Source organism: Drosophila nasuta, chromosome 2R (assembly GCF_023558535.2).
Source record: "Drosophila nasuta strain 15112-1781.00 chromosome 2R, ASM2355853v1, whole genome shotgun sequence".
NCBI lineage: Eukaryota > Metazoa > Arthropoda > Insecta > Diptera > Drosophilidae > Drosophila > Drosophila nasuta.
The window spans coordinates 12093848-12108061 of record NC_083456.1 but is presented as its reverse complement, the minus strand read 5'-3'; the positions used below and the strand labels follow the sequence as shown (position 1 = coordinate 12108061).

General features: G+C 35.6%; 4 protein-coding genes across 5 annotated transcripts; 3 read left to right on the top strand and 1 right to left on the bottom strand.

Annotated features, from left to right (window-relative positions):
- Window positions 1–559: 559 nt before the first annotated feature.
- On the bottom strand, window positions 560–3000 carry LOC132786670 (neprilysin-2-like). The gene is made up of 2 exons (XM_060793266.1): window positions 1644–3000; window positions 560–1577 (listed from the first exon to the last, which is right to left on the bottom strand). Exons 1-2 carry the CDS (start codon window positions 2943–2945, stop codon window positions 573–575), a joined length of 2307 nt encoding a protein of 768 aa, XP_060649249.1. The 5' UTR covers window positions 2946–3000; the 3' UTR covers window positions 560–572.
- Window positions 3001–7918: 4918 nt separating this feature from the next.
- On the top strand, window positions 7919–9772 carry LOC132786200 (uncharacterized protein CG4951). Its single transcript, XM_060792661.1, has 7 exons — window positions 7919–8028; window positions 8094–8503; window positions 8563–8769; window positions 8826–8909; window positions 8977–9147; window positions 9212–9419; window positions 9476–9772. The coding sequence occupies exons 1-7, from the start codon at window positions 7978–7980 to the stop codon at window positions 9641–9643; spliced, it is 1299 nt and encodes a 432-aa protein (XP_060648644.1). The 5' UTR covers window positions 7919–7977; the 3' UTR covers window positions 9644–9772.
- Window positions 9773–10301: 529 nt separating this feature from the next.
- LOC132786204 (transcription factor Ouib) lies at window positions 10302–11993 on the top strand. Its single transcript, XM_060792665.1, has 6 exons — window positions 10302–10572; window positions 10631–10756; window positions 10815–11341; window positions 11410–11544; window positions 11608–11718; window positions 11780–11993. The coding sequence occupies exons 1-6, from the start codon at window positions 10441–10443 to the stop codon at window positions 11910–11912; spliced, it is 1164 nt and encodes a 387-aa protein (XP_060648648.1). The 5' UTR covers window positions 10302–10440; the 3' UTR covers window positions 11913–11993.
- Window positions 11994–12349: 356 nt separating this feature from the next.
- Window positions 12350–14053, top strand: LOC132786203 (transcription factor Ouib). 2 transcript variants are annotated; one of them, XM_060792664.1, is made up of 5 exons: window positions 12350–12586; window positions 12650–13073; window positions 13134–13542; window positions 13602–13712; window positions 13770–14053. In XM_060792664.1, exons 1-5 carry the CDS (start codon window positions 12470–12472, stop codon window positions 13882–13884), a joined length of 1176 nt encoding a protein of 391 aa, XP_060648647.1. In that variant the 5' UTR covers window positions 12350–12469; the 3' UTR covers window positions 13885–14053. The 2 variants fall into 2 exon arrangements, with proteins under 2 accessions (XP_060648647.1, XP_060648646.1); XM_060792663.1 differs by having other exon boundaries at window positions 12352–12586; window positions 13128–13542; window positions 13770–14052.
- Window positions 14054–14214: the final 161 nt, after the last annotated feature.

Genomic DNA, 14214 nt, shown 5'->3' with positions numbered 1-14214 from the left:
TCGGCATCTAATCAAAATACTGTTTGTGCCATAAGATTTTTTGAAATATAACATATTTCTCTTTATACCCGCTACCCATAGTGTAACTTTGTGCCGGCAGGAAATGTATGTAACAGGTAGAACAAAGTAAACTATATATATTCTTGATCTGGATCTCAGAGACTATAAGAGATAGAACTATAATATTTTTCGACAGCATTTGTTATGTTTGCACGCAAATCAAGTTTGTTTCAAATTTTTGCCACGCCCACTTCCGCCCCCGCAAATCAAAAAAATCGAATAACAAGCGTCGAAGTTATTAAAGAAATACTTTTGTATGGGCAAAAACGCCCACTTACTAGGGGTCTTAGTTGCTTTGGCTGACCATCTGGTATATTGTGCCGTCTATGGAATATTTTGAATGCGGTATTTTATTCAAAATGGGTAGCGGGTATCTCACAGTCGAGTACACTCGACTGTAGCTTTCTTACTTGTTTGAATTGTCACAACTAGCTGTTGAATAAACGCCTTTTAAATTAAAAACTAAAAATAAATACTAAAGAGAATAATAATTTTTTGTATTTTATTTTTATTCACCAGATATGACATTTTGTGTTGGGATTCATTGGGCTACCGACTGGACAATTGTATGCCTTGGCAAAGTCCTCGCTGTTACTGACAGCGCCAATTATACGAAACTTGTCAATGGTATGCTCATCGGTCAGTTCTTTCCAATAATGCTCCTCCTTGTAGTCGGCACAAAACATCTGACCAAAACCCAGAAAAAAGAGCTGCTCTGGTGACAAGTCCATACCAGGCATTTGTTCATTTGGCATGTCATAAGACACATCTTGTTCATGGAGCTGCTTCTGATGCTTCGTGTGAAGACGATAGCCATTTATTGCCTCATATAGTCCACCAATGTCGGCCATATTCTCATCCTTCGTTTTATCACCGTCGATAGTACGATTGATCTGAGGCACGTGATATTTGCCGTATTGATCTATAAAACATTGACGGCGATTATTGAACTCGTCAGAGAACATTTTGCTCCACCAGTTTCGTACTTCGCCCTTGCTATCAATGCGGGAACCATCGCTATCGAACGCATGAGACAGTTCGTGACCAACCAAATAACCAAATGTGCCATACTTCAGGGAATTGGGCCAATCATGATGATAGGCTGGCGGATGTAGCACCCCGGACATTACATTAATCGAATTGTCCACGATGTAGTAGAATGCATTCACTTGCATACCCAGCAACAGTTCCAACGGTTTTGTTTCGTTTGACAGCTGCTTGTAATGTATAGAATTGTAGCGCTTCATATATCTGCGGAATTTCCTTAAATTGATGATGCTTTGTGTGTAACTGTCTGGCACAAAGGTGAGATTGTTCATTTCGCGTATGAGAAGTTGGGTTAGGTGCTCATCCTTAAATGAACCCATACGTGATGTCATTGTTGACTCTTTTAACAATGCCTCCTTGCGAGTCTCTTCATCGATCCAGGTTGCATTATTGAGGACTTCATGTAGAAACTCACGCAATTCCTTCATTATCTCTAAGATATCCGATTGGGTTTCTTTGGTAAAATATTTCTGTTAAAATATAAATTTATGTTTAATTGATCAAAGCTTGATTTAATACAAACGAAAGGAACTTACCGTATAGTAAAGTTTATCCAGCAGAAACGGCACTGAGGATTGCACTTCTAGTAGACAACTTTCGCGCTGGAATTTGGTTGATTTCAGTTTGGAATCCATAGTAAACAACAGCTTCATGGCCAGATAATTGGCAACGGCTTCTTTGTGCTTGTCGCACACTTTATCCAGCTCATGGTAATAGAAGTCGCAGAAGTGGAGGAGTGGATTTTCTCCAAAATGCTCAACACCGCCCCAAACGATTTCATAGTAATCTTTCCAACCCGGAAACCAATCCAAATCCTCCATATTGGTAAGTATTTCACATTTTTCTTCATTCTCATTAAAACGATCAGCAACCTGCAACGCTTCACGCCAAAAGGCAAACACTCCAGCTATCACATCGGCTGTCTTTTCCTCCGATAATCCATTGGCCGTCAGATATTCGTGCATGCGCTTCTCGTTGCGCTTGTATCCTTTGGTGTCATTGGTGGCGATGTTGTCGCTGTGAACGATAAAGTCGAAACCCAGCTCGGGCAGCTTGAAATACGGTTGAAATGGATGCTTCCCAAGAATATCTTCATAGATCAGACCCACACCTCCGTAGTTCGTCAAATGAGCGCTCATGTTAAACCAACTGAAATTCGAGGCTTGCCATGCTTCCCCGTCTAAAGCGGGAAATCCGCCAATCGACCTGATAAGCTTCAGATAAGCGGGGTCAGTTGCTGGCAGTGGATAGAGTTCAGCATTCAAGCACGCGTTATAGAATTGTTGCGCAATTTTCACCTCATTTCTATAGCCCAGGTCGATTGCAAGCTGTGTCTCTGATAGCAGCAGCTGTTCACTTACATCAGCCAGGGTATAGACAATTTCCATAAAATTGCTTTGCTTACGTTCCGTTTCTCTTTCCGGTTTCACATTTTTCCAGTTTCCACATGCATACTCATAGAAGTCATCACATGGCTTCACAGTGAGATTCATATAGCTCAACATCTTGGTGGCATAAGACTTAAGGAAATCGTTTTTGGCATCCGTATTTGTGATTTTATTATTCTCCAAATCGTTCTCACTATTCACTACCGCTTCTGTTGTTGCCGTGGGTTCCGTCGTTGGGAAAATGCTTTCAGTAGATACTGATACCTCTGAAACCGTTTTGGGATTGGAAGAATCTTCTACTAGCTGGACTACTTGTGCTTCGGAAATTGAATCTCCAGCTGGTTTGGCTATAACGCATATTGAAAATAAGGCACTGAACATCAGAATTGTACACATAAAGATCCATAAGCTCCTTCCATTCATAATCTCAAAGAAATTACTATTCATCATTACGATTTTGCGAATCTTTTTTATGACCCTCGGAATAATTATGCGACTGTTTCATTCAAATATAAAAATATAACTGATTTACATACTTAATAGAATTATCAAGTCAGGCTGCTCTACGAATATATAGTACATATACATATATACGCTATAAGTAATGCACCCTGGTGATAAGGAAATTATTCTGTTATTCTGTTTTGCATTAGTACTTGTTAGATAGATGCTTTCCTACTCTAATACTTATTTAATGCGCGCCAAAATTTAAAAATGATATTCCTCATGGCTCAAGTTTGCTTAGGTTGAAGTGGTAGTTGCAACGGAGACTAAGCATTGACCTTGTGAGCTCAATAACTTAGCAAGAATTGATGCTTTCTTGACAAAAGCCTACAGCACTCTGAGGGGTAGTCGCGAAACATCAAAGGCGGACTTATACAAGAAGCTTCTAAGTAACTTATCCGAAGCTGCCATATCACCTGATAAGATGTTTCAGTGGTTTTTTGGTTTCGGGCTCGTAGCATTTCCTACATTATCTTCTGATGATATCCTGCACACAGACAAGGGCTATGCAGCTTAGCTGACAACAAAGATGTTTATACGATTATAAGGTGATCTTATAACATTTCTGCTGTATGAGATTTGGGGTCTGTGTTTGGGGCAGTAAAGAATCCCATACTCCCCTCCATTTTCAAAGCTTCTGCGAAGCTGTTAAAGGCATTGTGGATACCAAGTTCACTCTGCCAACTTACCAGGTTTCTAAATGATAATATTTAATTGGTCAGTAGAGGTGAAAGGTATAGTATATTAAGTATAGTATAGTATATTAAGTAGCTATTTAAGCCTGACCACAGCGTAGAAACCACAAAATTCCATTTGTGAGGTAGAAAAAATGAGATGTAGATGTCATTAGATCAAGATTTGATTTTAGAATTCTATATTTTATAAAGTGCATTGAGAATATTAAAAGCTTGGAGTTAGAAAATGCATCTCGACAAAGTTCTTATTATTCAGTGGAGAAAATTGTATACCCTTAAACCACAAATTTTATTATAAGATTTACACGTAAAAAATAAAAGCCAAACGTGGCTATTAATGCTATTTCTTATTTCTTAAATAACTCCAACAATTATTAATTTTCTGGAATCAATATTATTTATTTAGATAAATGTTATTAGTTTTAATAGCTTGAACTTAAAGCGGTCTTATTTCAAGACTAAACATTTTTAGATGATTTTAAAAACTAGTTGTTTGGGTTCGAATTAATCCGGAAGGTAAGAAAATTGTTATTATTAATTATATTCAATAAATACTATTACGGAATACTCACCACTGAATCTCACCACTGAATTTGTTCAAAATGGGTAGCGGGTATCTCACAGTCGAGTACACTCGACTGTAGCTTTCTTACTTGTTTGAATTGTCACATTTAGCTGTTGAATAAACGCCTTTTAAATTAAAAATTAAAAATAAATACTAAAGAGAATAATAATTGTTTGCATTTTATTCCAAATTTTAGAATCATAACACAAATTTCGTTTTCGTAATTATCTACTTTTTAAATGGACTTGCTTTCTGCAAATACCCGAAGTCAACCAACTGTTGTTGTTTATGGAATACTCACCACTGAATCGCGCCACATGAATCCGGAGATTCATCTGGCGATCTAGTCGATCGCTTTGAATCGATACTGCGCCACACAATACTGCAAGGCTTTGCTGACAGTTGCAAAGGTCTCGCAAAGCAAATAAATAGTTAAGATTATTATAGAGAGAAACGAACCAATTGTAAACCTGCATGACTTGATGGCGACTCCTCCCACATAGGATTGTGCTTTGAGAGAACATAGACTGAATGAATCGTCTTTTAATTTTTGTTATCACATCATCACATGAAACTACACAAACACCACAAAACAACAATATAACAAACTTCTCAAATTGCCACATGCCACATAAATCATGCTATACACATATAGAAATATAAACGAAATGTTGCCTTTTACTTCGGATATGCCGATCAAGTTTAATTTCAAAGCTATCGAATCGCTTTGAGATGAAGATACATTGCGCTTGTAGATCAATGAATCACTATCCTTTACACGGATCAATTAGTTATCAGAACATAAGCTGCCCCTGAACGACATAGGGGAAAAAATTTGGAACATTTTAAAATTATCACCTACTATTTAATCTAAATAATTTTTGTTGATGTAATGTTCGGCATCTAATCAAAATACTGTTTGTGCCATAACATTTTTATACCCGCTACCCATAGGGTAGAAGGGTATTATAACTTTGTGCCGGCAGGAAATGTATGTAACAGGTAGAAGGAGGCATCTCCGACCCTATAAAGTATATATATTCTTGATCAGCGTCAACAGCCGAGACTGTCTGTCCGTCTGTCCGTATGAACATCTAGATCTCAGAGACTATAAGAGATAGAGCTATAATTTTTTTTCGACAGCATTTGTTAAGTTTGCACGCAGATCAAGATCGAAAACAAACGTTTCCTGAATCTTTTTTTTTTTAATTTTCGTTAGCATTTGTTTAGCTCTTTGGTTAGTTTAAATTATGGGGCTTATTGATTTTTAATTTTCATAATATTGTCAAAAAACATGCGGTCGCGAACGTACGCAAAATGGAAGTCGACTTTGGCTTAATATAGTAAAATGCAAAACTCTGCGAATTGAGACGGAATAATCTAAAGCAATAACTTTACTTTTAAAATAGATTCATATAGCTTTCTATCTAGTCTATTCCCAAGAATATATCTCCATTTATTTCTTTTTAATTTAATTAAGTTAAGAACGTACGGGTCACGAACGTACGATTTTTCTATGTTGTATTATTAATTAAATTTTTATTTTTACCAATCCTTTTTTGATTAATAACTTCATATTTCATAAAAACAAACGGATTTAACTCAATTTAATGTTAATAACATTTAAAGCAAAAAAATAAATTTTTATTAAATATGAAATATGTACTGAAATTTATTAATAGCAAGAAAAATATGTAATAAGTAATAAGTAATAACTAAAAAGTAATAAGTAACTGCAAACGACATAGTTTTTTCAAAAACAAAAACAAAATAATTTTTTTTTTTAAATCCATGCAACGCTAGTAAAAATCGACATATGCTTATAGGTAAGATCGCGAACGTACGCTACTTTGACAATCAATAAAAAAAGATTGATTAGAGTAACCCCAACGATTTTTTATATTTAAAATATATATACCAAAATAACTTAACACACGAAGTTTCATCCACCTGCTTGCACTTATTGCAAAGCAATTACAATAAAATGATGTTTTCGGTCGCGAACGTACGATTTGAACATAGATAAGAAGCAAAATAAAAATTAACAGTTAATTAAACATTTTTTCGCTCACTTTGCATTTTTTATCTTATTATTGGATTGCTATTAAGAGATTTCGTAGAAAAAAGCAAACATATGCTATGTTGTCCTTGTAAAATAATAAAACAAAAAAATGCATACAAAAGGAGCTAAAAGTGAAAAAATTACATTTTTTCAGTTTTCATGAAAATTTTGTTAGAAAAACAACTAAGATATGCTATGGATCCATTGTATTATGAAAATTTGGATATTTCTTTATGATATTATACAAAAAAATACGATGAATGTGAAGATTTTTTTTTTCGGTCGTGGTTTACCATTTTCAGGAAATGCCCACATACAATAACAACTGTAGTAGTTATGATTCCTGAAAATTTGGTTGCGATCAGATAAAAATTGTCGAAGTTATTAAAGAAATAATTTTGTATTGGCAAAAACGCCTACTTACTAGGGGTCTTAGTTGCTTTGGCTGACAATCTGGTATATTGTGCCGTCTATGGTATACATATTTTGAATGCGATACTATATTGATATACCACATATATCATTTGGTATATTTTTTGGAATTTTTTAGTATATTAGGTATATTTTGAGAATTATACTTCAAAATATATTGCTTTTATTCAAAATGGGTAGCGGGTGTCTCACAGTCGAGCACACTCGACTGTAGCTTTCTTACTTGTTTTTGTTTGGTGAGGCATAGGTTATATGTTGTTCATGGACCTGCTTATGAAATGTTATGTGTAAACGAGTCTACATGAGCCTATGCGGGATGCCATCGTTGTCTCTTTTAACAATGCCTCCTTGCGAGTCTCTTTTATCAATCCAGGTTGCATTATTAAGGATTTCATGTAGAAACTCGCGCAATTCCTCAATTGAGTTGCTTTGTCACTGTGAACGATAAAGTTGAAATGCTGCTCGGCCAGCTTGAAGTACTGTTGAAATGGGTACATCCTAATAATATCTTCATAGATCAGACCCATGCCTACGTAGCTCGTCAAATAGACACTCATGTTGAACCACTTGAAATTCGAGGCTTGTCATGCTTCCCCGTCTATAGCGGGAAATCCACCAATCGACCTGATAAGCTTTAGATAAGCAGTTGTTGGCAGGAGATAGAGCTAAGCGTTTAGGCACGCGATATTGAATTGTTGCGAAATTTTCAAACAATTTAATTATTAATTAATTTTTATAAAGAACTTTCAAATTAGAATATATCGTTATGAATTTTACACTAGACGGTCTAATAAAACAAAAAAAAATCGAGCATCCAAAAAGATTTCCTACTTCTTGTGCATGGTACAATTATACAAGGGAGTCCCGTCGGGACTTGTGTATTTTGTATCATGTTCTTGTGTATATTGAAAAAAAATGCAATAAAAGCACGCCGATGTTTTAAAATTTGTTATCGATATTACCATACTTTTCAGCCTGAGTGTGAAAATAGTACGCTAATCAGATCTACCCAATTGGTAATTAAAAATGTAATTTTTAATTTTGATTTTTTATAGAAGTGTCAAATTGCAATTATATTTATATCTTGCAAAATAATAATTAATTTTTGTTGTATATCGATAAGAGCTCCAAATATTCCCGCGATTATTGATGACACGATGCCAGGCGAATGGTCACTTACTATAGTGTTATTGTTTTCATTTGTTTGAGTTGCTCGCCGGCAAAATGAACTTCTGCAGCATCGGTGAATTTCAAGTGATTTTACAGCAATATAAAGTAAGTGCAATGAGTTCGATTTGCATTTATGCATTTTTGCAATAATATTACATATCAATCTCTAGTTTAGGTCACATAAAATATTGTGTACAATCAAAATATTACCGGATGTTGTAAAGTTATACAAATATAAAGAGCCGGAAAATGATTACAACTGGATGACAGCGGCGCGTTGGAGCAGATTGGAGAGCTGTTTGCAAAGAACATTGGCAGACATTGGTAACTGGAAGCGTGAAGCATGCAAGCTAAAAGTCAACATGCAAGTTGACAATTTTAAGGTTTCAATAAAGGCAACACAGCAGTATTTGCCCGCATCAGAGAAGCTGCTGAACGATGATGAGTTATCGAAAGTGAACTTAGGCCTTGAGATAGTGCTGCAATACATGTCGCACGAGGATATCATTATCCAGAGTAACGAGAGAGTGCCATTTAAACGAACTCAATTGGATGCTGAGGGAAGAAACAATTCAACCTCGTAAGAATTATAATAAACGACTTTCAATGTAGATTATATTGTTACAACCTCTACACTAGACGGTCTAGTAAGACGATGGAAAGCGAGCTGCAGAGCAGCCAAAAAGCTTCATCGTCGAGAAAAATACCACCATCGTCATTATCCTCCCGAGACCGAAGATCGATGTCGCTAGATAGTAAACAACAAAAGATCTCGGAGTCAATCACCCAAAGTGAACACATGTCGCGTGAAACGCGATCAAAGCGCTTAAAGAGTCCGCGTTCAAGGTAAGGTTTAAGTTTCTTTAAAATATTAATAAATATTTGAACATTATTGCTTCAAGGTCAAATTCTAGAGAAGCAAAGCAAGAACGTCGCTCACCTCGTTCTCCAATAAAGACAGATCGTTACAGGGAATATGTCATGAGGTATTATTAAAATTTCATTCAAACTCAACTGCAGCTTTTTATATTAAAGAAAATCTTCAATCTACAGCAAAGAAAAGTCAAGTAAGCACAAGATAAAAGATTCCGTACAAAAAGATGACTCTAGTTCAAAAAAAATAAAAACCATAAAACCTTCACCAATTGTGCAACTCAATGGAGAAGCTCTTCGGAAAATCAACGAAATGCTCGATGTTCCCAAGCCACGTAAAGTAGATATACTGTAAGTTCTCTTAAGCACATTAATTGCAATTGAACATTTTTTATATATTTGTTTCGTTTCACAGACTACTGGAGGACATGGACGAGGCAACAGTTTTGAACACATTTGAGAAATATCGGGTTAACTTTGATCAGGTATTCGAGGAAAGGCAGCATAAGTTTCAAACCACAAATTACCTGTCCATTGATCATTGCCATATTATGCATATCTTAAATGAAACTATACGTTCCAACATGATTAAGAAACTCGGTGAAGTTTACTGCAAATCTGGCGTAAGTTTTTAATTTTTAGTTGATATCTGAAGAGAACTAAAGAACTAAATTTGCAGCCGCATGGAACTCTTATTATAAACGCTTTATTACCACTTTGGATAATTCGTTTGTTTATGGACAAATATCAATTTACTGAGGATGAGGCAGTACGTCAAATTGCAGACCAATTGAAATATAGCACCTATCAAAATGCTCTAAAGAATGAGCCACTTTGCTTGCATTGAAAGTGGCTCAGCAAATATTATTATTGTTGTAAAACCACGGTTGCCACTTCAAAAATTTTTAACGAGCCAAAAAAAAGATTAAAAATTAGCCAATTTTAATAAAAAAGACCCAAATTTTTATTTAACATTTATTTTGATTTTTATTTAACTTTTATTATACGAAAGCAATATAAAAACATAGATAAACCATTTTTCTGCAATAATACAGCTTAACAGCTAAGGCTTAAGTCATTCTGAGACCAAACATATTCAGCTTTCTTTTAAAGTCTTTGTCAGACATATCATGAGTATCTTATCTTATCTTAATTTAAATCTTTGTGCGATCGAACATGTATGTTATCCAAAAATAAAACTATATCAGTTTCTTTTTTTAATGTATCGTTTCATAACATCAGCATTTTCCACTGATTTATTATTTTGTCGAACTCTGATTCGCAGAGGTATTCAAAATTTTTTAGCAGTGAAACAATGTTCCACTTCTCAGCGGAAAGAACTTTGCCTCAAAAGAGCCAAATCTGGCAACCGTGTGTAGAACATTAAAAAAACAAGTCATCCGTTAATTTATTGAATTACTTTTATATATATAAAAAAAAAATAAACGTACAAAATATTTACTTGAATATATTAAAAAAGCAAGAAACCAAAAATACTAGAAAAATGATTGCACACTCCGGTCACACAGAAGTACGGTCAAAAGAAAAACTGAGAACTAGCTGCAAAAATAATATAAGAAAGACGCCTTATTATCGTTCACATTGTTGTTTGTTATTATTATTGTTAAGAACAGTTTTGAAACGATGCCCGAGTACATGATATGTCGAATATGTCTAACGGAAGATATGAATGTAGATACCATGACACCCCTCTATGACAATCAGAACGCCCAGTGTCCACTGGTCCGCAAAATAGAAGAAATCGGCAGCATTAAGGTATGCTTCTATAAATATATATATTCATATATCGTTGATCTATGCGTTTGATTTGCAGCTGCCACCCCTGGAGGACATGCCCAGCCTTCTCTGCTGTAGTTGCGTCAGCAACCTGACCAGCGCCTATAAATTCCGTGAGTTGTGCCAAGAAAGTGAACGAACCTTCGCCAGCAGCGTTGTTAAGGTAAAGCGTCACCCTTATAATTTCCAATCAAAAATAAAAGCTATGCTGGTGTTTGCAGGCCGAATTAAAGCTAGAACCCTCCGACGATGCCACACAATTGGATAGCGAGTCTGTGGAATACATTTATGAGGCGGCGACCAACGAGTTTATCGATGCCGACGAAGACATTGAGTTTGGCACCATGCTGGAAGAACGTTTGGAGGATACGATTGAGGCGGCGGACACGGAAACAGTATACGATGATTTCGAGGAATCCGGTGAATTAGATGATAAGAACCTATTGCTGGGCAATGCCAGTGATAGTGATTACAATCCCAGCGAGCGTTTACGGAAACCAAAAGTGCGTAAAACGCGACACAATAAACGTGGCCGCGGAAGGCCACGAACTGCAACGCATTCTGTGCTGAAGAATGGTGGTCAAGGCAAAGCAATAGCAACAACAAATGCTGGCACAAGTGTTAACAAATCCAGTGAGGAGACCTCGACGAATATTATGTGTGAAATATGCGGCAACATCTACTCAAAAAGGGCTGCACTCAACATACATATGCGTCGGCACATGGCCGAAAAGCCATTCGAGTGCGAGTAGGTTTCTATTCTAAAACATATCATAATTCCTTCAATATATAATTTGGGATTGGTTTCTCTTGCAGAATCTGCGCTAAAACGTTTGCTGGTCCCTCAGAGTTGAATCGCCACATTCGCGTTCACACAGGGGAAAAACCGTTTACATGCAAATACTGTTCGCGATCATTTGCGGATCGCAGCTCTAACATCCGACATGAAAGGTAGGATGACAACTAAATATTTTGTATGTCTAACTCAAAGAGTGCTATCTATTCTTTTTCTAGAACGCACACAAATGAACGCCCGTTTAGCTGTATAACGTGTGGCAAATCCTTTTCGTATTCGAACGTCCTTAAGAATCATATGCTGACTCATACGGGCGAAAAACCTTTCTTGTACGAGAAACTGCTTTTATAAATGTAATATTGTAATATTACAACTAATTAATCATTTCAGATGCATGCCGTGCAATAAAACATTTTCCCGCAAGCATCAGCTGGAGCAGCACATTGGAACTATGACCCATCAGCAAACTGTGAGAGCTCTGCAATCCAATAACGAACCAACTCGACACTCTGAGATATATTAGTCATCAATTCTTATGTTTAATTGTAAAATATAAATACTTATTGTAAATAAAAGTACAAATTTAAGATGTTATTTACATTAATCATTTAATTTGTATTTTACTTGTTCCTTCAGTTTGCGTCTGTGACTTCCTATGCGCACTCAGACGTAAAGCTACAAAGATTACAGCTGCAGGAAGATAGTTTAGAATAGGCTCACGACAATGTCCAATTAATTTGGCCCAAGCAAATGCAGAACTTTTTCTCGTGCATATTAATAATATGGTTGATTAATTTAATGAGCAGGTGTGTATGATTTTCGTTTTCAAACATATTTACTTGAAACACCCACATCCATTCATTTTTTCAAATAAAAATTGGTATCGATTATACAAAAAATCGATACTTTCATTTATTACACTTATCGAAGTATCGATGCATAATTTTACTATTTTTGGCATATTTCACCTGTGCTCTGCTGTGATCAGCTGTTTATATTTCCAACTAGAAAATGTTGTTTGGTTGTTTTAATAACAAATAATAATATAAATATACATCTTCTTTATTAAACAATAACAAAATGGTACTACAATGCAGGACATGTGCTAAAGTTATTTATAATAACAATCCAACGAATATCTTCGCGACTGAAAACTTTCAAGTGCTGTCCAACATTCAAATGATAGCTGGAGCTGCGGCAAGTTGAAGTGCAATCAATATGCGTTTCCAAATTATATTTACAATTTATTGTTGCTTATAGCTAGAAGAAATTCCTGGTCTACCAATGCACATATGCGCTTGTTGTCTCGTTGACGTGAAGCGTGCAATTTTCCATACAAAAACATTTCGAGAACGTTGCAACAGGACACAAGAACAACTCCAGAGCTTGTTGAGCGAACATCAATCAGATGATGATGATGATGGTCAAGAACACATGAAGGAAGAAATAAGCAGTGTTTTCGAGAAAATCTTTCCCAAACCTAACGAGTACATTGCAGATAATTTGGTGGAATTGGAAGTAGCTAGTACAAATGATGATGGTGAGGATGATAGCGACATGGATCCGGACTTCTTGACTGCCATCGTAAAGAACGAAGTAAAAAGCATAGATACGTATAGTAGTGAATGTCAAGATTCAGAGGAAGAAATCATTTCAGATCTAGACAATGATTTCAGCCCCAATGGTATAACACAAATATATTTTATATTGCGATTATATAAAAACGTTTTTATTTAAGCTATAGAAGTTGATGAACAGACGATAACAGAGAACACACAGTTATGTTCAAGCAATCAAGAAAACAAGAATCACAGAGAAGATTGCATAACGAATACACCTAGAGTCAAACGCTATAGAAGCTGGAAAAATCTGACAGAGGAGCAAATCGTTGAACGCAAGCGACAACAACGACGCCGCGATTGCATTTGTGATCAATGTGGCAAACATTTCACAGATCAGAGCAATTTTAAGCTGCACATGATCCGGCACACGGGCATCAAGAACTTTGAGTGCCAACGATGCTCAAAACGATTCTACACAGATCACTTGCTGCAGCTCCACGAACGAATCGTGCATCAGGGCGAACGTCCTTATGGCTGTAAATACTGCAATAAAACGTTTCACAACAGCACATCACGTGCCGTTCACGAACGGTAATTGAATCTACCTACATGGATACATAGTCAATTAATTTATTTTTTAATTTTTTCAGCCATCACACCAATTTGCGTCCTTTTTCGTGCGACTATTGTGAGAAAGAGTTCATCTCTGCATCGGATCTTAAACGTCATATTTTAATACATAACGGAATCCGAGCATTTTTGTATGTAATTAATTTTAAACAAAATATCTTTAGATTAATTATTACTGAATTTCACAGCTGCGAGATATGTAACAAGAACTTTCAACGAAGTACACATTTGAAGGCTCACTTGAAATCAAAACTACACGCTTTGAAAGCCAATGGAGATGATACCTTAAAGGAGTCTAATTAATCTGTCGAATCGAGTCCAATTAACAACTATTTTAAGAAACTTAGCTCTATTATAAGTAATCTAATCATAACTAAATATTGGACTATTGTGTGTGTTCGACTATTATGTCAGGTCAATTAATGTTTTTATATATTTATATAAATTTTGTATGCAGGAATATACAATTTACATTTTATAATTTAAAAATTAAAATATAGAATTTTTTTGTAATACATTGTAATTTCATTTAATAGGACTGATTACTTTTTAACGTTCGCTTTTGTTGCATACATATTGTAAAATGAAGTTTAGTATTTTCTTGCTTCTGGAATATGGGAGTCTAGTATTTTA